At 34.8% G+C, this 25,224-nt stretch overlaps 1 protein-coding gene across 7 annotated transcripts in view; it reads left to right on the plus strand.

Annotated features, from left to right (window-relative positions):
• The window catches only part of LOC129787858 (homeobox protein abdominal-B-like), a 79,163-nt gene extending 55,531 nt beyond the window's left edge, over positions 1–23,632 (plus strand). For 2 of the 7 annotated variants that reach the window (XM_055823673.1, XM_055823675.1), the window contains 5 exons: positions 12,659–12,937; positions 13,151–13,332; positions 13,430–13,601; positions 19,497–19,714; positions 19,810–20,775. In XM_055823673.1, the coding sequence (XP_055679648.1) occupies positions 12,659–12,937; positions 13,151–13,332; positions 13,430–13,601; positions 19,497–19,714; positions 19,810–20,004 (1,046 nt within the window). In that variant the 3' untranslated portion in view covers positions 20,005–20,775. Of the gene's footprint in view, positions 1–10,671; positions 10,871–10,990; positions 12,938–13,150; positions 13,333–13,429; positions 13,602–19,496; positions 19,715–19,809 lie in introns of those variants that run through there. The other 5 variants (XM_055823676.1, XM_055823677.1, XM_055823679.1 and 2 more) reach the window with 4 other exon arrangements.
• Positions 23,633–25,224: the final 1,592 nt, after the last annotated feature.

A 25,224-nucleotide genomic window follows, 5' to 3' on the forward strand; every position in this document is an offset into this window, starting at 1 on the left:
GATTGTTAAAGTTCTATTAAAAAAAAACTATTAAAGTTGTGTCCAGATAACTCTAAAGTTCTCTCAGAACAACTGTCAAAATTGCGTCAAAATAACTGTCAAAGTCGCGTCAAATCAACCGACAAAGTGGTGTCAAATGAACTCAAATTTCTTTTAGACAATTGTAAAATGTTTGAAGAAATATCTATATTAGATCCTGATTTTTTCTTAATTATTTAATATAAAATATTTAATCTTTGACAGCGATTTGACAGCAGTGAAGGTAGCTGTCAAAATATTCTGTCAAATGTTGACACAAACGAATAAACTAATGAAAAATTCGTCAATTTTGAAATAAAATCATAAAATTTAGTTCAAAGCTATTTACAAGATAAAGAAAAAAAATAAAACAATAACCAAATTAGAGAAAATCAGGGGGTAGACAAAGACTCTATTTCCATAGGAATTCACTGCTCACTCGCTGAGACACCCAGGAAAATGCTTCAATCTGAAAAAATCCACCACCACTGGATAGATAATTTAATATTCTATCGAATGATAGCTTTTGAGGGGTGTCTCACGAAGATTAATGCACTAAAACTGATTTTAAAAATTTTGATGCACTTTTTGGAAATAAAGTGACGTCATTTTCTTCCTTTAATTTCTCTGCAAACCGTCCGCCATTATTTGCTGTGTTCGGGTAAAAAAGGGCTTTGTCTACCCCCTGGAGAAAATCCAACTGCATTAGGCCCATCCTGACCATTAGCCATCCAAAGCGATTTTACACCCATAACAAAATTAATTCGTGTCTCAATAAAATCCATCGCTGAAAAATAAACCAATCATGAGATTTTATGTAAAAAAAAAATTCACCTCGTAAAATCAATTTGAATTTTCTCTAAAAGCAAAAAAAAAAACGAATGATTTTGGTGGCGATTAAAAGGAGTTTTATCACAAAGTTGGTGGTCTTCATTATCGTCGTGCCTTACATTATTTATAATCCCACCTTTTCATCACGAATGCTTTTTTTCGGTAGTCTCCAAAGCAGGTTGTTTTATTAATAAGCCGCACAACACAAAAATCCCGCGAGAGGTTTCTTTTTAAAAAATTTTTAAAGGCATCTTCCGAGTGCTTTGGAAGATGAAAATGAGATGCACATTTTAAAGACTTTTGCGGTGATTGTGCAGAAGAAGGAGAATTCTTCTGTGTGGCTGTGATCGCGCAATCGTCGCCAATAAACTCGTAGAATTGATGTCCGATGCAGTTAATTTCCTTTCATTTCTTCGTGCGCTCCACCTCCTTCATTGAGCCATTTTGCACCACCAAGCCGATGAAAAATATGCGAACGAGAAATGAAGATTAAAATGGCCTTTTGCAAATCCCGCAAAAGGCCTCAAGGCGCGCGCATCTCCCCCTAAAAACATATATGCGGGGCTCCCACTTGAAATTGCAACATTTATAGAGCAACATTTTCATTTAATACTGTGCAGAATTATTAATGGCAAAAGATGAAGGAGAACACAGGGAGAGAGAGAGGGAGAAAAAATACAGACAACGTTGTATTAAGAAAAGTGATCCTCTTGGGGGGATTGCGTGTGCCATTTTGTGTCGAGGTTGAATTTCCTTTTGGCGTTGTCTCCATCATAGACAAGGCCCATTTAAAATTCCCCCCATTGCGCGCAAAAGAACTCAACTCTCGCAACTTTTGCCTTTTTGCAAAATCTTGCGCATCTTCCCCGACACTTGGCGTGGAAGATAAGCTCAACCATAAACTTGAGGAATTAATTGCATTAATGCAGTGGCGGTGTCATGTCTCATACTCCCGCCTCTCACCCGTGCTGTTTTCTGCTTTGTGAAAGAAAAAAAAATTGAAATTCATGCTGGGATGGAATGTTTTGCTTGCCTCTTTGCCCTCTCCCGTGTCCCACACACCTCACAAGCCATCCTCCCCCCTTTTCGTGGCGCATTTTATCCACCTTTAGCAATCTTTCTCCATACTCCCATTTCCATCCACACAGCAAACTCAAATCGCGTCGCGAATGCCCGGCTTCTCATGCATTATTTAGATTGCCTCATTTGGCATTCCATACATTTTGAGGGGGGTATCGCCCTGCTTCTCTTCGCCCGTGATAATCACACACAGTGAGAGAATTCAAATTATCCTCCTTCCCCACAGCGTCAGCCCCCCTCTTCCCTCATTCACGGCAAAAAAGGAAGATTTTGCAGGAATGAAGCTCCTCTCCCAGGAAGCTCCAGAGGGAAAAGGAAAAATCAATTGGGGAATCGTGTGTATGTGTGGGACATACAATTGTGAGTGGCTGTTGTGGAACAAACAAGAAAGGGAAAAAGTGTTTCTTCAACGATTGATTTAACATGTCATTCGATATTTTATTGCGGTTTTTATCACCTCTAAAAGTGCTGAATTATCTCCATCCACCCTCAACCGCCTTCTTGCCATCGTACATACTCACAAGCAATCCTGACTCCTCATTTTCACCCGGAAAATCTCCCCAAAAGCCACCAAAGTATCATGAGAGTGAGAGAGAAAGAGAGCGATGAACCCCAGTCCGGCATCATGATTTCTTCTCAATTGAGTCGTTAAAATAATGGGAAGATTGTTAATTGAATTAAAAATATTTTTCTTACACCTTCGCTGTTAGAATTTTTGCTAAGACTGCGGTTGACGCTAAAGAACAATTAAAAGAAAATATTGAGGAATTATATTAGTTGATTTCGAAGTAATTTGATTGATTAAACAATAATACCAGGCGCCTCCACTGCTTTATATATAAAATATACATAACTATCTGCTAAATTCGAAGTATTCGTTGCTTACCAGGCGCCTCCATCTCAATATCAGTACAATGGTTATGTAGTTGAAAGAATAAATATAAGTTGAAAAAAAACCTGGCGTCTCCACTATCATTGTATGTATCTCAAATAATGATTTTTTAATTAAATCTATTGCATACCAGGCGCCTCCATTGTAATATTCAGATGATTTTAAAATAAATAGCAATGATTATCTGCTAAATTCGAAGTATTCGTTGCTTACCAGGCGCCTCCATCTCAATATCAGTACAATGGTTATATAATTACTATAGTTGAAAAACCTGGCGTCTCCACTGTCATATATAAAATTTTTTTTTAATTAAATCAAGATATTATTGCTTACCAGGAGCCTCCATTGCAATATTTAGATGATTTTAAATTAAATAACATTATAAATTAATAAAACCCGGCGTCTCCACTGTAATTTGTGAGCTAACATGTAATTCTATGAAGACGCCAATCGGAAAATATTACCAGGCGCCTCCACTGAGAGATTTTAATACAAAATAGCTACAATGAAATGTAGATAAAAATTTAATTTGTATCAAATCTTACCCAAAATTAACATCAAAAATTTTGTGGGAGTCAAAACGCGGGATCTGACCTTTTGAAAATACTCTTTTATTATTTTTGCGACGTTTCGGAGCTTTATTTCTCCTTCCTCAGGCCTGCAAATACATTATGGACAATTTCTTTATATAACTTTCTAATTTTCTTTAACACTTTGAACTATTTTTTAAAAGTTAATTGAAAAAATTCTAATGATTTTATATAAATCTAGTCAAGGCTTTTTTACATTTCTGTTATTGAGATTGATTCACATTTTTGGGGAAATTTTGGGGAATTATTAGGGGATTTTTTATTTTTCTTACATCAATAATTGAGGGTATTTTTGTCAAATTAATTTTCACTTTCTGCATCCACTTTGCACCAATTACGGTTCTCATCACCATGGCTTTTTGACTTGGACTGTGTTGCACAGATCCCTCTGGTTTTTTCATTCCTCCTCATCACAGCTGAAGAACTCTTGTTGATCCTCTCTCGTGGTGTTTTCTCTCATCTTCACTCTCTGGAGAATGGAAAGAATTAAGAACTGAGGATTGGCTTCAAAGCACATCACCAAAACTTATCCCTCTACACAAACCTCAAGGACAAGATTGACATCTTGAAGGACAGCGGAGTTGTCTACGCGGTGCCATGCTCATGTGGTCGAATATACGTGGGTAAAACCACCCAAAGACTTCATGATCGCCTCATACAACATAAAAGAAGCATAAGACAAGCCAAAGAAGATGAAGACGAAAGAAATGATGCATCAGCATTAGCTACCCACTCACGGGGAAGAGGCCACAATTTTGAATTTGAGAGAGTGAAAGTATTGGATAGATGTGAGCAGAACAAAAAATTGGAGTACTTGGAGAGTCTACACATATATATCACAAGATCAAAAAATGTAAACAAGAGAACGGACACCAAGTACATCAGCACAGCATACTCATCCATTCTCCAGAGAGTGAAGATGAGAGAAAACACCACGAGAGAGGATCAACAAGAGTTCTTCAGCTGTGATGAGGAGGAATGAAAAAACCAGAGGGATCTCTGCAACACAGTCCAAGTCAAAAAGCCATGGTGATGAGAACCGTAATTGGTGCAAAGTGGATGCAGAAAGTGAAAATTAATTTGACAAAAATACCCTCAATTATTGATGTAAGAAAAATAAAAAATCCCCTAATAATTCCCCAAAATTTCCCCAAAAATGTGAATCAATCTCAATAACAGAAATGTAAAAAAGCCTTGACTAGATTTATATAAAATCATTAGAATTTTTTCAATTAACTTTTAAAAAATAGTTCAAAGTGTTAAAGAAAATTAGAAAGTTATATAAAGAAATTGTCCATAATGTATTTGCAGGCCTGAGGAAGGAGAAATAAAGCTCCGAAACGTCGCAAAAATAATAAAAGAGTATTTTCAAAAGGTCAGATCCCGCGTTTTGACTCCCACAACATTTGCAAATTGACCGAATCTCCAACATCAAAAATTTTAATCTAATAATTAAAAGAACAATTGAAAAGAGCCTCAAGAGCAAATTTCATAACACTTTCAATGAGACAAATTCCCAACAGCAGTATGTGTGAGCGGACAAGGAAAAGGCAAGAGCTTTTCACTTTCATACACTCGTGAAAAGTTTATATGACCAATAAATGAGTTTTTGGATGGAGAAACATATGGCTTGAAGGGTTTGTTGTTGGTGTTGTGAGAAAAACAATCACAGAGCTACAAGTGATGCAATTGCTTATAACCAATTTTTATGACTTTTTAATACCAATTTACCCAATTGAGGCGCGTATTTCTTCTTCTTCCTGCCTCACTTTCAGGAAGACAATACACTTCATCTTACTTAATTCCATTCACATTTTCATTATACATAGCTTGGGGGAGAGCGGGGAGGGCAGCTAGACGGGTGCTGGTGGATTTGTTATTTTGCTGTCAATGAGTTTAGAGATGAAGAGGGAAATGTAAAAAAAAATAACCAAGTTAACTAAAAGTCTGTGCTTGTGATTAAGAATTCCTCCCACCTGGTGTACTGACTGAGAATGAAGTTCATGAACGCGTACAGCTTGTTCGTTGGTTGCATAGTAATGTTTTTTCTTCTTACAACATATTGCTTCTTTTTTCTTCTTCTTCCACTACGAGGAAAAATTGTTATGAAGAATTTTTCTGGGTGTCGCACACTCCTTTATGTGTGGCTGTAGCCAATGTTATAAACCTATCTCTCGTATTTAAGCTACATATAATTTCTCTAGCGGAAATGGTTTCAAGTGCAAGAGCAGGAGGAACGCGTGAGACGCGATGATATTTCGAGTGAAGATACAAACAATTTTAATGTGTGTTATTATTACATAAAAATGTTTAAGGTGGTTTTATTACGACCGATTAGTGATATTGAAAGCGAAATTTATTATTGTTGTAAAATTTTTAAGTGGTCATTTGTCAAATTGTTGCCATAAAAGTGTTTTACACTCACGGTTAGGAAAATAGGTGAAAAGAAAACACTGGTTTTGCTTCTTCTATACAAGAGATGAAATTGAGACACAAAATCATCCCCTCCTTCTTTTACATTTCTTTCCCACATAGTAATTTCGACGAAGGTGTGTGCGCTTACCTTGAAGAAGGTAAATCGTGCTTATCTGCAAGAGCAAAAATGTTAGATCTCCTATCACTCAGAGGATCTTTTGGGTTTGTTCCAAAATGATTTTGTGAGACGTCAATAAATAATTTATTCAGAGGCTGTGCAGGTACGAGAAACTATATATGATGAGGGATCCACCCCTCACCGCTGTAGGGGGATGAAATGATTTGAAACCCCTTTTTCGTTTTTTTTTCTCTGCATTCTTTATTGTTGAAAATGGCTGCATGTTCGATAGCATCAGAATCCTGAAATCATCATCATGGCCATAAAGTTGTGCTGCTGTTCAGCAGCATTGCCGCCAGCACAGGAAGGAGGCTTTCTTGCCTTCTTCTCTCGAGGAAACGATGTCAGAACAAAAAATCATCCCTTTGCAAAAGGCACAAGCAACGGCGTTCTCTTCTCCCAACCACCACACAAAAAATGTTGAAACAAGAAAGGGGTTGGATTGACTTTCTCCCAAAATGAAGGAAAAAAAGAAGAAATCCCGGCTTCTGACTTTGTTCTCTCCTCTCCTTCCCTGCGTCCGAAATATTTGAATAATCAAGCTCAGCAGAGAAGCCAAAAAGGAGTATTTAACCCCTTTCAATTCTAATTCATTAAGTCCCATTTCGGAATCAACAGCTAACACACCACTTTGGGTTTGTTCTCACATAACATTATTATGACTTTATTACCGTGAAATAACAATAAGAAATCCTTCCAAAAGGTAGTAATACAGTGGCATTCAGATATATCAACGCACACGCATCATTTCCCAGCCACGCCTCTCCGCGTCTTTAATGAGGAGAAATTTTCACTTCCATGCTTGATTTGTAATTAACGTTAAAGAAAAAAAAACTACATTTAACTTTTTTTCCTTAATTGCTCTTAAAGGGGAAATTTCGCAAAACTCATATGGAGAGGTCAATGAATTCATATCCATAAGAAGTTAAGAAATATCTGATTGAGGAGGAATTTATTGGTTTTTTGTGTTGTTGTTTTTTCGTCTGTTGTTGCTGAGAAAACCATGAATATGGAAATGAATTTAAAAGGTTTAAAACAAATTCAAAATTTTAGGCTTTTTCGTGTTGATTTCATTTAAATAAAAATATAAAAAGATTTTTAAGAAAAGCTTCAATTTTTTATTTACCTACTTTTTAAAATTTCTTTTCTTTAAAGATTCTTTGCTTGCCTAAAGATGGTTCGTTGTTGATTAATTAAACAAAAAAAAAGTCAAGAAAATTGATAAAAAGTTTGTCAATAAATTCCTTTATCAATAACCTTATTCGTTAATCAAAGATTTCAAAGAAATTCGAAGGAAAACTTACATTCTTAAAATAAAATTTGGTAAAAATTTTATCTTATATCTTGAAAATTTTAATAGTAAGGTTTTGACAATCTTTGCTATCAAACTTCTCTATGGTTTTAGTACTATAAAGAAAAATTAAAGATTTACCGTTGCAGAAACTTTCTAAAAAACATATTTAAAAATTTTCTGGAATAGCAGGTAGTTAATATTTTCCTTAAATAGCATGATTAAAGAATCTTACAAACCTAGAATTGTAGGAAAAACAAAATTTTTCACTGAATCAGAATCTTGAGGGATTGTCAAATATTTTAAAAACTCCCCAAGAACAAAATGGCCTAAATGTTAAAAATTAAATTAATTTTGTGGAGGACAAAAAATATTTTTCACAAGCGAAAATATTAAATTCTGATCTTTTTCTAGTTCGAATACTGTTCTTTAAAATTGTTTCGGAAATTGATCCTAAAATTCCCGTAATTTTCAAAATTATTTTATCATTATTTGTGTAAGTTCCTAAAAGACAGAAAAAAAACAATGTAGTTTCTTATAAATAAAAGAAATAAAATATTTCTTAAAGAATAAATTAAAGAATCTAATAAATTTTATTTTTCAATGAATTAGTGTCTTCCGTTGACTTTATTAGTGATATTTCTTAAAGACACAATGAGAAACGGAAGAAAAATCTTAATTATTTGTTTTTTTTTATTTTTTGTTTTTGTATTTTTTTCTTTTCTTTTATTTTAATTAAAATCGTATTTAATAATCTTTACTAAAGCTGACAGAAGTCTTTAAATTACACGAACCAGACGAATCTAATATTTGTACAAGAAAGCTGCTTACTTAGCTAGGTAACCTAGGAATTCTTTCTATATAATTTTGCTTCCAAAGTCCATCAGCCAAGGATGTAAAGAAAAAATCAAAAATAATTATGAAAAATCATTTTCATTTTATCAATATTTTTTAAATAAAAAAAAAGAATATGAGGGTATTAGTGTCAGACAGTCCTAGGTTTTGTTAAGAAAAATTTGGGATTTTTTTAAAAAGGTTTTCTTAAGCGAAACTAAAGATTTCTTAAGTCAGGCTTAATCAGACTAAATGAATATGAAGGTCTTTACGAATTTATAGATGCCCAAAGACGATCAGAAAAATCTTCAGATTTTTTTTTCTTTAAAGAAAACTTTTTCTTCAGAAATCTAAAAAATGTCTTCGTCCTAATCTTTCAGTATGAAGTGTATTAGTTGGTGTTCCACTTCGTGGCCAACACCAAGTATTGTAATCGTCGGAAAAACCGACCACCTCAGATCGGGCTCAAACTTGGTATGAGCACGTTTTAGACATCCCACATTCCGAAAATGGTGGTGGAAAATTTTTGATCCGGCCGGCCTGCCGTCCTGCCGTCCTGCCGGCCTGCCGTCCGGGACTCTAAACTTTGCCTTATATCTCGAGAACGGTAACAGATAGAGACTTCCGGTTTGAAGTTTTCTATAGAAATGTGGGTGTAAAATTTCATTTTTTCGCATTTTCAAAATCCAAGATGGCCGCCGTCCGCCATTTTGAAATACCGTCAACCACTTCCCTTACAGCTAAAGATCTGAAATTTTAGTATGTTGTAGAGCTCAGTGAGACGTTTTCATTAACAATTCATACTTGAAAATCGGTCAAGCGGTTTAGCAAATATGGCGGCCTAAAGCACAAAGTGTTTTTTCGATATAACTTAAGAACGGCTTGACCGATTTTGACCATCTTGGTATCAAATGAAAGGTATTGAGAAGCCCTACAACTGTTTAGAACATTTCAAGTTTCAAAAACATCCTCAAGAGGCGCTAAAAACAAAAACAAAAATTGCCTAACTTTAAGGGGCAATATCTCCGAATCCCCATCATCGATTTTCTTTAAATTTTGATATGTTGTAGCCTGACTCAATATCTTTCACCAGTCCGAAAATGAAGAAAATCTATGTCGCCGTTTAGAAGATATAGCCATTTTAAAAATTCTTGAATTTGAAAAGTTCTAAGTGCCATATCGCTTGAACCGCTTATCCGATTTTGCTCAATTTGGTACCAAATTAAAGGTTTTGTAAAACTCTACAACTTTCTAGAACATCAGAAACCTCTAAAACCATTCCTTCGGGACAAAAAATGCCAAAAACTGTTTTCGTAAAACAAAAAACCGCCATTTTGTGTTCTGGAGGTGACCTTGAAAATTATTGAAATTTATGTCAATTTATAGTTTGTTTCAATACCTTTCCAAAACTAGTCAAGAAATTTCTGTATGTCTTATAGAACCAGAGATATGACCATTTTTATCCATCAAATTGCCGAATTTTACAAAGAAAAATCAACTTTGCCTACTAATTCTGCTCACAAATAGCATTACAACGCATAAACAAACTTCTACACGTTGTGGGACACCAACTCTTATAACTGGACGCGTTATGATTGACTTTTCTTTAGCAGTCCCCTCCTCTTTTGTATCGAACAAAAGGTCTGCTGAAGAAATTAGCTTCTCTCGGCTGTTGTGTGCCTTTTGTTAGCAAATGTGTGTACTGGTGTGTTGTAGTCTCTCTGGGTAAGAGTGGCAAATGGGTGGGAATACCACGGTCTGAGGCCTGGCCGGGAGACAAGGACGGGGCAGAGAGTAGAAAAAAAAAGTCGCGTCGTGGTGTTTGCTCAAATCGATTAACATGTTTTATTCTAATGATGCATCGCCATTAAAGTCTCTCCCTGTAATTTTTACTATCTCCTCTACCTGTTTATGATTTTCACTTACCGGAAAATTACATCGTGATTTATGGTTGGAAGTGTGACGCCTCGACACTGTGCCTCTGGGATGCGCACTGAGAGTGATTATTTTATGGGAAAAATTGGCAAGGAGAGCTTCAAGATGTGTTGACTTCTTTTTTTTTGCTGCTGCTTCTTCATTCTTGGGAAGATCGGTTTTTTTTTGTTAAAGGTTTTGGGATTTTTCTTCGCGGGTAGGTAGGTAGCATCGGGATACGCGCGGGGTTGTTATAAAACGGTCTGAGAACGATGTATGTGGTGGATTTTAGTTGTGACGATGGCCAGTAGATGGAAAGACCGTGTATACGCACGCGTGGCGATTTGCACGAATACGTGTGGGAGAGATATGTGTACAGATGGGGCGCGCACACATGGACGGGTGTTCACGGTGTCCCTCATCGCCACACGAGAGAGAACGTGCGATTTGGAGGCGAAGCTTTCGGCGCATTCCGTCTCACTCGCACACCGTGCTGTCTCTGTTGCACTTGTGATGCTTTCCGAGGGAAGAATGCACCGCATCCAACGCATGCGTCCACCACGGGACCCTGCTTTGGTTGTATCACGCGCGCGATGAGCTTTTTTTTCCTCTCTTGCCACCCAAACAGCAGTGTGGATTCTCGCTACGATAGCGAGTTTTCGATGGGAAATTGTATGTAATATTATAAGCGGAGTGAGATTGACGAGAGAGTGTCGCTGAGAGCGCGCCACCAAGTTGCTTTTCAGTGTAAAGCCAAGCATCGCGAGATACGGACGTCTTCCGTCGCAACAACGGGTCGTCACACTTTACTTGGCACATCGGCGAAGGTATTCCATTCGAAGTCTCTCGCACACATTCTGTGTTGTGTAGTTGCGGTGCTGAACATTCGTGACACGAACACTACTTTTTGGCGGTTGTGCCGTGAAAAGGATTTTCTTTTCTATCAGTGTAGTGGACTGAATTGAAAAAAAAATAAAAAAAAAGAAATTCTTAAGAAATCTTTAAGGAAATGCGGTGGATTTTGGGAAAAAGTTGCGATCTTCGATCGCTTGATAGGCGAACGTGAAGGGGCTTTTCGGATGCGGTATCCAAGAGAATGGCCAAGTGTGGAGATCCCACCACTCAATTGGGCACAATCTCTATGTCCCCAGCAATTCCACCAATTGACCGCGACCGTTGTAGTGCGTGCTGATTTTCTTTTTTTTTTTCGACCTCATGCTGACTGCTCAATATACATAGCATAGCACATATATATCTGGAGGACACAACAGTGACTTTTGTGCGAAACACACAACATTAATATTTAGCAGTTTCTGTGTCTCCATCAGATGGCGAAAGATTTGCCGATTGATTAACAAGAAGAAAAAACATACATAATTATTTTTTTCTCAACTGTGAACTTTTGAACTTTTAGTGCCAAAAAAAAATTTTTCTTACGCAAAATAAAAATGTTATGAATGGTGTTGAATGCCACAACCCCTGTTGTTGACAGAAACTAACCCCGTGCAACTTCCTTACAACACAACTTTCGGAGGAAATTTTTCAAAGGGGGAGTGAGGGCTATATATACACACTGCTATATATACATGTAATTTTCTCTCTCTCCCCGCGCGCGTGTGAAAAGCTCACAAAAGTCGTGTGGAGTTCGTGTGGAGCCGTTAGCAGTAGAGATATATAGGAGAGACAAAACTCTTGTATTTTATTCTTAGTTTCTTAGTGAAGCAGACAAGTGCAAAAGACAAGAAAAAAACTCATTTGTGTGTACGTTTTTTTTTCTTTTATTTTTCATGCAAAAAATATCCCATTTTGTGCACTGGATCACGTCATTTTCGTAATACAAAAAAAAATATTATTCAATAAAAAAATCTTTGAAATAAATGCGAAAATCATTTTTGTTTGCAACCAATTGCACCACTTGCCGGTTGTCGTCAAAACTTCGTCACAAATCAAAACAAATGTGAACCGGGGGAAAAAACTGTCGTAAAAAAATTTGACTGTGTACTCGTGTGTGTGGCGGGCACACTGAAAAAAAAATCAATCACACCTACGAAACACGCGCACACGACGAACTCTGGCCATGGGCTAAAATATTTTGCTGTTGGATGGCAACTTGCAAATGCATCGTGGACCTATCTAAATGGCTGCAAATTCATCTGTGCAATTTCACCCACTGTGGGCTAAATCACATGTACGTGTGTGTGTGCGTGCCAACCATCGTCTAACGTGGGTTGCGTAACGATTTGACTATTTCACCACAAAATTGTCGCATAAAAAATATATTAATTTGCGTACATTTAACTTGTGCGTGTGTGTGGCGACTAATTTGTGACCTGTGGTTGATATTTAAATAAATTCAAAAATAAACGGTGCTGCTGGAATTGAAATAAAATTTTGGGTGTGTGTACGGACTAACCCACGACACCCACCGCACCATTGACACATACCAAAAAATCCAAAACGGTCTCATTGTGATTAAAAAAAAAAATAAACTGACCGGCCTCTGTGGACAACGAACGTACGGAAAACAAAAAAACCAACAATAACTATCTCACCCCACCATTTTACAACCATCCCGCTGGCGTGCGCTCTTTACGACCCCCACGATGTCTCGGCAGGGTCGCACGCCACTGCCGGGGCCTGGTGGGGGCAGCACACTCACACCCACGCGTCTGGTGCTGCCATGTACGAGGATACCGCCGGACAGGCGGGAGGGCATAGTCCACCAGCGGCTATCCAGCAGTCAAGCCAGCAGACCAATCACGTGGTACAGCAACCCCCCAATCAGCCAAACACAGGTGGTGTCCAGCAATCCAACACGGTGGCGGGACAGACACAGATCGTGGCGCCGTCGACGGCGAGTGAGTCACCTGCTAGTGTCAGCTCACAGCCGGCAGGTAAAAAACTTCCCACCCAATTTCCCCCCACAAACCTCCATTTTTTATTAAAAACTAAAAATTTACCGTAGACACGCACCCTGCACCTAAATCACACCTAAATTACAACTACAAAAAGTTCTATCCACAACATAACCTCAAAATCCTAGATAGATAAACCATAGAGATAGATTTTTATATTAAAAAAAAAATCTTGAAATTCTTTCTTCACAGGCCCTCTCCATATACCTGCAAAACGTCCAGGATTTGAACCTGACCCCTCCGTCATAAGACACCCACACGCATGGGGCTATGAGACTGGTTTTGAATCACAATATCACACCCACTCGCAATACTATCTCGAGAGGGATCGCAAGTCTGTCTACTATGGGTATCCAGAGGCGCAATTTCCACAGGTTAGTACTTTAGCCAAGACACACACTCATTTTATTCCGATTTTTTTAAGAGTTTTATAAAAAAACACAATTTTTGCCTTATTTTGCTGTTTTACAGCCACCATACTGGAATTACCGAGATCAACCGTCTTACCTGACGGACGATCGTCATGCTGCGAGGCAGACTGTAGAGGGCACTGGCACCCAGTCAACCTATGACACCACCTACGCCACAAGTGGACTACGGCCCTACGCCAGTGATGCTTACTCTACGCCAGGTGAGTCCCCAGGTACAGTGTCTCAATTTTACTACGCAAAGTACCTTTATCTCTCTACCAAACCTATGTCTTGGGATTTATTTTTCTCTCAGTGTTAAGACCTTTTGAGATTTAATTTAGAAAGCACTTATGGAAAGAAAAATTCTTTAAAGTTCATTTTCCTTTCAATTTCGCATAGAATGTTATCGTTGAAGACAATAGGGACTATTGGTAAATTGTTATCACTCCACTGGAAAGTTCAAAGTTTATCAGACTTATTTGTTTTAATTTTTATTAAATAAATCAGAGAAGATATTTTTTTAACAATCGTTATGATATAAATTCTAAAGAATTTTCATTTTATTAATTCGAACTTAAAGGAATTCTATGCAGAAAAAATAATAAGTCTCTTAGTAGCTTATTCCAGTTAGATATTTAATAGAATGATAAAAAAAATCTTAAATATTAATTTAATAACAATTACTTGAATCAGCATTTTATTATTTAAATAAATTTTTCATTAGGATTTTTCAACTTTTAGAGTCTCATTAATTTTTTTTTATTAATAAAATATTGGTTTTGCTTATTAAACTTTTTTTTTGGAAAAGAGATTAAATCGAAATTATAAAAAAGATAATAAAAATAAAATCATTTTATTTCAACAAATAAAAAACTAAGATCCAATTTTATTCTTTAATTAACTTGTAGTTTTTGACTATTAAAATTGAGAATCTTCATTAACTTTAGACCTTTGAACAATTCTAATAAAAAATTTAATTCTTAATTTTGTTAAAAAAATTTTAATGCTTTTTATCGATTACAAATTATATCTCTGAGTAATTTCTTAGAGAAAAGACTTGCAAAAATATCTATGAGGAAATCATGGTTATGTTTTTTTTTTATGTTAAGCTTAAGTTTCTTAAAATATGCCTATGTTCTTTTAACAAAGCTGTAGTTTTTTAGACCGGAATTAATTTGTTTAAGGTTTCGTCAGACTTATTTGGGGATGAATTCAAAAATATATTCTACCGAAATTCAGCCAATTGTAATCTTTAAAACTTCAAGAACTTAACCTTAAAAAAAGTCCGACCTAAAAAGAACTCAAGTTTGGCTCAAGAAGAACTTAAGTTTTTCTTAAAAATCAGACTAGGCCAGACATATTGTTAGTAGTGAATTTTACTTTTAGAATAGTAAAAGGATAAACCTTCTTTACCATCCTACGAGGTTTAAAACTCATATCTAAGCGAAACTTAATGATTCTAAAATTTTTATTTTTTGAGAAAAAATCATTCAAAATCTTTTTTTTTTTGAATTTTAAAATAAAAAAATGAAAAACGAGATTTAAAAAATCTCTAAATAATCTCGGAAAATTTTCAAAGGACTTTTAACAAATACATAAAAAAAATCAATGAATTTGTGATAAATTTACATAATTCACGTGTGCGGTGTTAAAATAAAATAATAATAAAAAAATCACATGTTCGAATGATTTGTTTGGTGTTTGAAACTGGAGACGAGCTGTGATGGTGTAGGAAGTCTCGTCAGAAGTCCAGTATGTTGATAAACATTTGGGGTAATAAAGTATGTGCGAATGGCCCCATTATTGGGGTTAATAATTAATAAACATGGCCCATAAGACGGCCATTGAGCGCGCGCGGTGTGTTTGTAAACAATGACCGTCTCACACATGTAAGGGGGGGTGGGAGGGTGCTAATGCCGCGTATACCAAAAAGTGGTTCGCATTTCCAATTGATCCTCTCTCAGTGATTTTATGGGGTAGGGGGGTGCAATTTCCACTTATTCTCAGTTCAGAATGGAATATAATGTGTGTCATGGCTTTGGGAGTCAGCTGATTCCAGCCGCATAGGGCAGAGGGGGCCGTAATGTGGTGTTATAGGTACCTAACATACTCTCTTTTTTTCTCATCTCGTCTTCCTCTTCCTGTCCACTGGTACATATCTCATGAGATGCGCTCCTTCCTCATCACACACCGTCAAAAAGCCAGAGCAACAATAAATCCATCTCGTTCATGTCAATGGGAATTTAACGAGTATTTCATTGAGCAATAATATGGCTATAAAATTTTACTAGAGAGAGCCCCATATAAAGGGAAGAGGAGTGAAAGAATGTTTGTTCGGCGCGCGCGCCTTCACTTAAATTATATTTTCTATAATCCTCCCAGAAGTTGCGGCAAAGACTCTCTCAGGGGGCAGAAGGAGGAGGAGTGAGGGAGAGAGCTTTTGGGTCGCGTATGTGTGAAATAAATACCAAGTCTGCGCGAGGAGTGATTTATTAGGTCCAATAAACAATATTATTATGTATATGTATTATGTAAGATCTGTAATGAGTGTGCAAACATCCAATTCAATGCTCAGCGCAACAAGCACGCCTCGCGAGGTTCACGTAGAAGCCATGAGGGGGGGGATATTAATTATTTTATAAGATTCCATAAAACTTTTATATCGTGCGCTAATAGAGCTTCCCCAGCATAAAGTGAAATTAGTCGCGATCCTGAACTTGACACTGAAATTATATACATACATAAATGTGGGAGAAAAAAGAAAGAGACCTGAAATACATTTAGCACATAAAACACACACACCTGGCGAGTTTTTTTTACGATTTTGTGTACCATTAACTACCTCAAAATATTACGATTTGTAGTGAAATTTTTGTCTAAAAGTGTTAAAATTTTATTGGGTTGAAGTTTAAGGTTTTAGTAAAAGAGATAATTGACTTTAAATAGTTGCCAAGGAAATCCGTAACAGATGGGGGAACATTAATTCATCTTTTTTGGGTGATTTTTGTACAATAAATACTTTTCTAGATGTCTTTAATACTCTGAAAAAAAAATCTAGGGGAGAGCGGGGCTAATAAAGTCACTTAAGGGTTTGGAAAAAGCCTTAAATATCATATTTCCTAGCTAGATAGAACAAAATGATCTGAGAAAGAGTTATAGGGCGGCAAATTTCCTAAGGAAATGAGCTATACATATCGGTTTATCTTTTTGGGAAATATGATAATTTGAGCATTTTCTAAACCCTTAAGTGACTTTTTTAACCCCGCTCTCCCCTATACAATGTCACTGATTTAATAGGGGAGGATGGCCTCAACTGAGCGTTAAGGGGTTGGATTTAAGACAAGATGGGAGCTATTCTTCTAAATTTTTCCCTTAATATTTTTATGGATTTTAACGTATTCTACAAAGGGGTTAATAGGTTTCAAGGGACGTTTATCTGCTGAATATATTTTTTGTAAAATTATTATCCGAATATTTCTGAAGATCTGATCATTTTAATTAACTTAAATATCCGATAAATAACCGAATAAAAATCAAAAAAGTTAATTTAGTCTTTTTAGGGCTTGAGTTTAGTCCGTTTTAGTTTAAACTTATAACTTTTTGGGTAGAATTTAGTATTATTTATGCTTCAATTGTTTATTTTTTGGGCTTTTGCTCCTCAATCTGTGTTTTTTTAGGTTTGAAAACTAGGTAAAGATTTTTGACTTGAACCTAGTCTCTTTATGGTTTAATTTTCTATTTTTCGGGTTGAATTTAGTCCTTCTTAGGCTTGGATTAAATATTTTTTAGGTTTCTGCTCTTCAATCTGTCACATTTAAAAACAAAATCAATACATATTTTGATTTCTTTTACAAATCATCCGAATATTTCTATAGATTCAATTAATTCTATTCAGGTAAACACACCTTGATAGGATAAGAATCATAAAATTTCTTCAAAAAAATTAAAAATAGAATAATTTACCAAAGAAAATTCACAAATGAGCAATTAAGAAGTCTTTTCTTGCAAAGAAAATTAATTTTTAATTCTTTGAAAAGAATTTTCTTAAATCAACCAAAGCAATTTCTTTGTACCCTCACTAATCCTATCCATCCTGTTTGACATTATTTCGATTAATTTCTTTTTTATGAAAATAAAGTATGTTGCGCCTTCCGCTCTTTCATGAAAGAATAACATGCTCTGCACATATAAATTCTCGAAAAGAATCGAACATAATTTACAATTAAAATGCGCGAGTTTATGAATTTTACCTTTCCGCACGAGCATCTATCAGCATATGACGCACGCACGCAACAGTGTTGCAATTTCCTATGGGGTTTTTCTTTTCTTTTCTTTAAAATATTTATTTATTTAATGCTCTATCATTTATCATTTAACATTTTATCATTTATCATTGTTAATTAAAACGTGAAAGAAACATTTAAAGAAAGAAAAACTTCTCACTATAAAATCGCACCTTTTTTGCAATAAAATAAATTCAAATTAATAATAAATTTATGTTTGTAATATCAGAGAAAAAACATTGTAAAGTGTGAATGATGAGTTAAATAATTCTTCCCAACATTGTGCAACCTTTAATGTCTTTTAGCTGCGTGAAAAATAGGCAATTGTCCATGTTAACATATATTCGAATTGCGTGTAAATATAATTTTTAATAGTTTTGAATTTTAATTTTATCTCTGCAAGTTTATTGGTACATATTTTATAAATTTTTTTTTATTTTGTATTTTTCTTTGTAACAGTTCCCAGAAAATCTCTCAAGATTGGAAGAAATTGTTTTGAAATAAATCTCTTTTATATGAGAAATTCATACGCAGCATGACTTTGAAACGTTTCCTATTTTTCACGCGCATAATGCGCATGATTTCCTAGATTTTATTCTTCAAGGTTAAGGAATAGTTTTAAGAATTTTTTTTGCGGGAGCCTTTAGACTCCCTTGTTAACTTAAAAAAACCCTAATTAGAGTTTCCAATAAATATCCGGCTCGAAGGACAGAAAGACCATCGAAGCGCTACATTTTGCCGGTTTGAATTGCAAAAATTCTTTAATGTTCAACTTAATCTATTTACTTCTTGCCATACTCCCAAAGTATATGGTTAAACAGAAAAAAAAACTTTTTTATAAAAAAAATTTGAGAGAAATGAATGTTTTTTGTAAAGAAAATCATAGCGGTAAAGTTTTCCTTCAAGCTCTCATGTCAGCATTAAGTTCTTAAGAATTGTGATAGGGCTACATATTAGAACTCTTTATGTTCTTTAATCTTTATTATTTTTTATTAATGATGTATTTATGTTTTCTGTTTAATTTTATTCATTTTTTTAAATTTTATTTTATAAATTCTTTTTGAAAGTTTTGTTAGGAAATAACCATTTTTTAAATTGAAAAAATTCTTTTAGAACGTTCTTAAATATTCAGTAAAATTAGTTAGAAATTTGATATGATTTTCTCGATTTTTTGCAGTGTAGTAGAAAATCCTAAGTAGGTACCTTAAAATTGTTTTCAGTGCAGGAAAATAAATGAAAAAAAAGAAGAAAATATAAACGGTGAAAATTCTGTTTTTCAACAACAATAAAATTTGCTTAAAGTTTTCAAGGATTTTCCGGTCGATTGATTGAGTTTCCCGATAATTCTGATCATTCTTGAAAGACAGCCAAACTCACATTTTTCCTCTCGTGAAAATATTTAATTTATTTAAATCATTTGATTTCTCTCCGTCAATCAGTCTCCGCATGTATTTATCCAATTCTTTGGATAAAACTGGAATTTATACTCAAACTAACTTAACTCCAAACTGGGTAGTAACATTAAATATTTATGCTAATTGTAATTATATATAGATGAGCAATTAGTCGATGAAAATTACAACCCAACTCACTCTTCCTCTCACTCTTATTGCTTCATGTAAAATATATATTTCTTTTATTGATATTTCTCTGTGAATTTATATGAAGTGATTGGAGTTTATTTAGCAGGAATGTACGCAGGGGGTGGGTCAGACAAATTAGAGATCCGTGTTTGCTCTAAACAGGTCTTAATGCTGGGAAAAGTTGAGAAAATTGTTCTTTTTTTTTTCAAAAGAGAAATAAAATAATTTAAAGAAATAATTTAATTTAATTTCTTCTCTGTAGGATCAAGCTTAACAGCAGCTGTTGGTGTGGGAACTGTTGGGTCTTGTACCCCATCTAATGCCCTAGAGTGGACGGGTCAGGTGACGGTGCGGAAGAAGCGCAAACCCTACTCCAAGTTCCAGACACTGGAGCTGGAGAAGGAGTTCCTCTTCAATGCGTACGTATCGAAGCAAAAACGCTGGGAGTTGGCGCGGAATCTCAACTTGACGGAGCGGCAGGTGAGTGTTTGTTGCATAACCATCTGCTGGCCATGAAGCTTTTCTTTTTGTTCTGCAATATCAACCCCCTCCCTGTTTTTTTTGTGCCGATGCAGGTGAAGATTTGGTTCCAGAATCGACGAATGAAGAATAAGAAGAATTCCCAACGACAGGCATCGCAGCAGAATAACAATAACAGCACGAGTAGCAACCACAACCATGGTCAAGTACCGCCGCAGCCGCATCACAATCCACATCACATCAATCTTGGTTTGGGCATGACCCATCACGGACCCAAGATGCACCAGTGACCCACAGAACACGACGCCGCCATGGGATTCCCGACATTTTGAACAGCAACAACAGCAACAACATCAACCCAAGTGGACACGCTGCGCATTTCCCACCAGACTTCCCAAGGCGTGCGTGTCACGAGGGGACGCACCATGCAGGGGCGTCGTGACGTGTATGTGGGGTAGCCCTGTAAGAGAATTTTCTTTTTCAATTGTGAGCGCATTGAGAAATCTACATTAGAAATTATATTGTCACATATAAAAATTAAGAATCCCTGTATTAGTAGCCTAACTCTTATACATACCTAGTTACATACAAAAAAACAATTTATGGAAGGAATGCAAGAAAGAAACGTGAAGGGGATGCGAGAATATCAACGGAAATTTACATTTTAATGTAAATAGCAATGTTGTAAATCATTTTTTTCTGTTCTACAGTAGTCAAAAGGAGAAGAAAAAATGCGAGGGTGGATGAAAGAAGAGTGTGGTTAGTTTGGAATTTAAATGAACAATTAAAAAAGTATCTGAAGAATTTATAATTCACACCACAAAAGAGCCTCAAGAGCTCACAAAAAAATGCAATAGACGTGAAAATAAAAAGGAAAAAAATGTAATAGAAAGAAAATATTGGTTGGTTTTTTTATGCTTGAAATTCGGTATGAAGATGATTTTTTTTTAAACTTTCTGTCATGTTGACAGATCACAATTAACTGTCAAAATTTTAATGTCAGTGCAATGCCTAAGAATTGGCGCGGAAATTAAATAAAGACTAATTTATTCTCTAGAAAATATTCTTTTAAATAAACCTGATGCATTGAAATTGCGTAAAAATTATAAATTATGAAAAATAGCATAAAAAGCTAACCAATATTTTTTTTTCATTTAAAAACTGTTTTGTCAATTTTCAAAATTATTCAAAAAATAATCACGAAAACCATCATTTTACATGCAGCTCTTTTTTCATTAAACTTACAATGACATGTGATTTTTACTAATTTATGTTTAATCAGCGGATTTTGTTTTATTTCATTTTAATTAAATATTAATTAAAAAAAATGAAAAAGAAAAAATTTCATTAAACGAAATTTTTTTTGCAAACGGGGGGTGAGGGTGAATGCAGCTTAAAGGAAAATCTTTATTTCAATTAAAAGTTGAAAATTTCTTAGGTAATTTTTCTTACCAAGTGACTTAAATGGTAGATGAGGTATATAAATTATTATTATTTTTTTGTATACAAAAAAAACAGCGAAGGATTGAAAAATAAAACCACAACCGGGATATTTGCAAACACAGTTTAATGTAATAGTTAAAGAAAAAAAAATAAACAAACTTTTAGACTTGTACTCTAAAAATAAAAGAAAAAAATCATACATAGCGTGTAATTTCACTAAATTATTGTAAATACATAATTTAAATTAAATTCAATTAATAAATTAATCATAGTGTAGTCATAACCGATAAATGCTAAAAAAAAGTAAAAAAAAATATATATATGTGCTCAAAACAGTTTATGTACTTCAAGAGAAAAAAAAATTCAGAAAAAAACGTGAATTGAGAGGATCTATGGTTAGAAGGTTCTTTAAAGAAAACAAAAAAAAACAGTTCTTACAGCTTTTTGTAGCGAAAAAAAGAGAATAAAAATGAAAAGAAGCAAATTGAGGTGAAACGAAGAATTTACATGAGATGAAAATGTATTTATTTTAAGTTTTAATTTCTATTATTGTTGAATTTTTTGATATTTGCATTTATAGTTTTTTTGTGTAATAAGAAAGACAAGTTAAAGGCTTTCTTTTTTTTTTGGTTAAACCCCTGCGCAACTTTAAGTTTTTCTTTGCAAAACATAGTCAGAATTTGATGAAAAAAAAATGGTGAAAGAATCACAATAAAAAACCCAAAAGAATTTTTTGTTTTGAATCACTTTGAAGTGAAAATATTAATAAATTTGCAATATTTTTTATTTGCAGAATAAAACTCCAAAGTACAAAAATAAAAAAATAAAAGAAAATTAGAAAAAAGAAAATTCAGATCATGAAATAATCTCTAAAAAAAATGTCTCGAAAAAGAAATAAAATGAGAAAAAAATATCATAGTTTTTTGAAAATTATAAAACAAAGAGAAAGGAAGTTAAAAGAAAACCTCTCTTTCAACCGAATTTAGTAAATAACAAATCATGGATGATTGCTGAATATTTGAGGCGAAAATCTCATATTGAAAAAAAAGTGTTGAAAGCAATTTAAAAGAAAAGATTGAAAGAAGTAAAAAAAAATCTTTGTGTTATATCTGCACAGGGTGAATGGAAAGAAGTGAAAAAAGAGAAAAAAAGATTTTCAAATGAAAGTTTTTTTTGTTGAAAGGACGGTTAGTGCCATAAACATTTTTCTCACTCACCAAATTAAAATAAAATAAAAATGAATTCAAAATATAGGCAGTTTCAGTGTTTAATATTAAGCCATGGAGATTGTTTACCTATATATTAGAAGAAAGAATTTTCCCCCGAATTTCTCAAGCTAATTTTGAGTCATTTCTCTTTTTTTGATATTTCTTTTTCTTCTTATAATAAAAAAAAATTGATTTCATTGAAATCTCCGCGAGAAAACATCGCCAGATGGATGCAAGAAGAGAAAAAAAATAAGATATTAAATAGTAAGTTAATTAAAAATATTTAGACTTTGATTATAAAGAAAAAAATGAAAATGAATAAATATTAAATCTTAATATTAAAGGACAACAAAATGACGCATGAAATTGGTATAAAAAATGATTGTATTTGATGTAATGTGACCCTCACGAATTATTAAAAGAAAAATATAATTGAAAATGCCAGTGGTAAGGAAAGGACGGCTTACGGTAGATGAGATTCTCCATATTACCATAATTTTCTTTGCCCGACTTCTTCTTTGAGGTTTTTTTCTCTTTATTTTCAAAGAAGCTTTTTAGGAAATAAGATCACAGATGATCTTTAAGACTTCCTAAATTTTTATTTGTTTTTGTAAATCATAACCTGGTTTGGGAGATTTCTATCTCCTTCCTGAACAATTTTTACGTTTTGTATAATTTTATTTGTTGAAAAATAATTTTTTTCTTTAAAACTTTTTCTTGGGAAGTTTTCAATTTTTTATATGAAGATTTAAGAGGATTTATCAAGACTTTTTCTTTGGGTTTTCTTAAGAAAAAAAAAACTCATATTCATACAACAAATTCTGATCAAAAGAACTCTTTATTAAATAAATATTCCAATCATTAAATTAAAAAAAATTTAACTGGCAAATACGCGAGAATCCCATCTGCTTTAGGAGAAAAAGAAAAAAAAGAAAAATTCAAAGAATGTGAACTTTCTGATCTAAAAACAGAAGAATTACAATGATATTATTTATCCCAAAATTAAGCCCAACAGTGGATAGAATTATTAAAAGAAAACATAAGAAGAACATCCCTACACTGTGTCTGTAAATAGTTTGAACCGAATGAGTCAATAAGGTGAGGTTTAAAGGACATTTTTGCGTATATATAAAATCGTGGAGAGAAATTCACATGAAACTTTTAGGTAATATTCACACAAAATATGGACAATGATGGATATATTATTATATCAAGGAGAGAGCAGAGAGGAAAAAAAAGAAAAAAAAACAATAAATAAAGCATTGTATTCTCTCGTCTTTTCCTTTTTCCAACCCCCCCCCCCCGTCATGTTGCGGGAGCTTTTCCTGCGCACCCTGCAGCTTATGCTTCACAGGGAAAGGTAAATGTTGTGTAGCTTTTTTTGCATGATGTTGGAATATTTTTTCTTTGAGTGTTTTTTACCCGGAAGGATGATACCTTCCGGTCCTTTTGGCCCATCCTGATACATGTGGCTCCATCTCTTGGTGAGAACATGTTTCTGGGAAAAGCCATAAATGTTGGGAAGGTAATAAAAATTCAGCGCATGCGAAGCTCAAAGCTCCCCACGGGGAAGCCCAAAGCAATGGACAGAGGCAACGACAAAAAAAACGATGAAAAGAGATTTTTAATTAAAACATTCTAAATGTCCATTGGCTACCTAATGTTGTCGCATAAATTTTGCACAAATATTAGCTCTATCGGAGCAGTTTACCAGAGAGCTTTGGCATCTTCATTCGCGGGCTTCTCCTACAAAGAAAAAAACACGCAATTTGCATATTTGAGTAACTTGTGGTGATTATGAATTTCAATTTGCAATTCGTTCCGCAGCAGCTTTTTCTCTCGGCTCGTGGATGCCAATATCAGGTGCTCTGGGGGGTGAAGGGGAAGGGTTGGGTGCAATAAATAAAGTTTCAATAACACAGGTTGGATGGCGATTGGAGGAGATGACAAAATAGTCTCAACAATGCAAGCATAACCATCGCAGCTGGTATGTTGTGTAGCCACATACAATGTTGCAGAAAAATTCTTTCGTGTGATATTTCAATTTAAATTAATGCCCCATGTTTGTCTTATTTTATTTGATATTTTTTTCCAGTATAGCAGCAGCAGAAGCGGTCTGCTTTTGCACGAAATTGTGAGCACAATTTAATTAAGTCTTAATTGATGGGGAAGATGATGAGGCACATAGGCTGGGGTTGTGGGTGCGAGAGAGACGCGATGAGTGGGAGCGCGCATGAGGGTGGAAAAGAACGATGGTGGATGAAGGAAGTGGAAGTTATTGCAGTTGGTGGATGTACATTGGAAAACGCAACATAAAATGTTATGGGAAGGAAGATGGCCAAGGGGATTCGAATGTATCTGCGAGCAACCCTCCTCTTTTTTTTTGCTTTAGCTTACAGCGAGGTTTCTCTTTCTCTCCATTAAATGGGCTTCAATCGCATGGAACAACCGTCAACCCCTAGCGTTTGGGGGGATTTGTTTATGAGATTATTGACACTTTGCTTACCCCTCAGATTCTCATTTTTTTTCACTCCCAGCCTTGCTCTGAATAAACCTCATTCGTTTTTCTTCTTTATTTTTTTTCCTTGAGTATGCTTTTCTCTGATTTTTCCTTCCGTTGTGCATTGAAAGGATTTCAGTCACCCCCATGTGCCGAGCAACCCCCGCATTTGTGTGTTATGTACGCAAGCAAGGGGGAATGGGGTAGAGGGAAAATGGGCATACAACAAGAAGAGAAATTGCGAAGCGAGAAAATACCATTATCGTGTCAGAAGTGAGTGACTTCGGGGCTCAATTTTGCGAAAATATATTCACGGAATGCCACCCCCGCAATTTTACATATCCCACACAGCAACAACA

The sequence above is a fragment of the Lutzomyia longipalpis genome, chromosome 1 (assembly GCF_024334085.1).
Source record: "Lutzomyia longipalpis isolate SR_M1_2022 chromosome 1, ASM2433408v1".
NCBI lineage: Eukaryota > Metazoa > Arthropoda > Insecta > Diptera > Psychodidae > Lutzomyia > Lutzomyia longipalpis.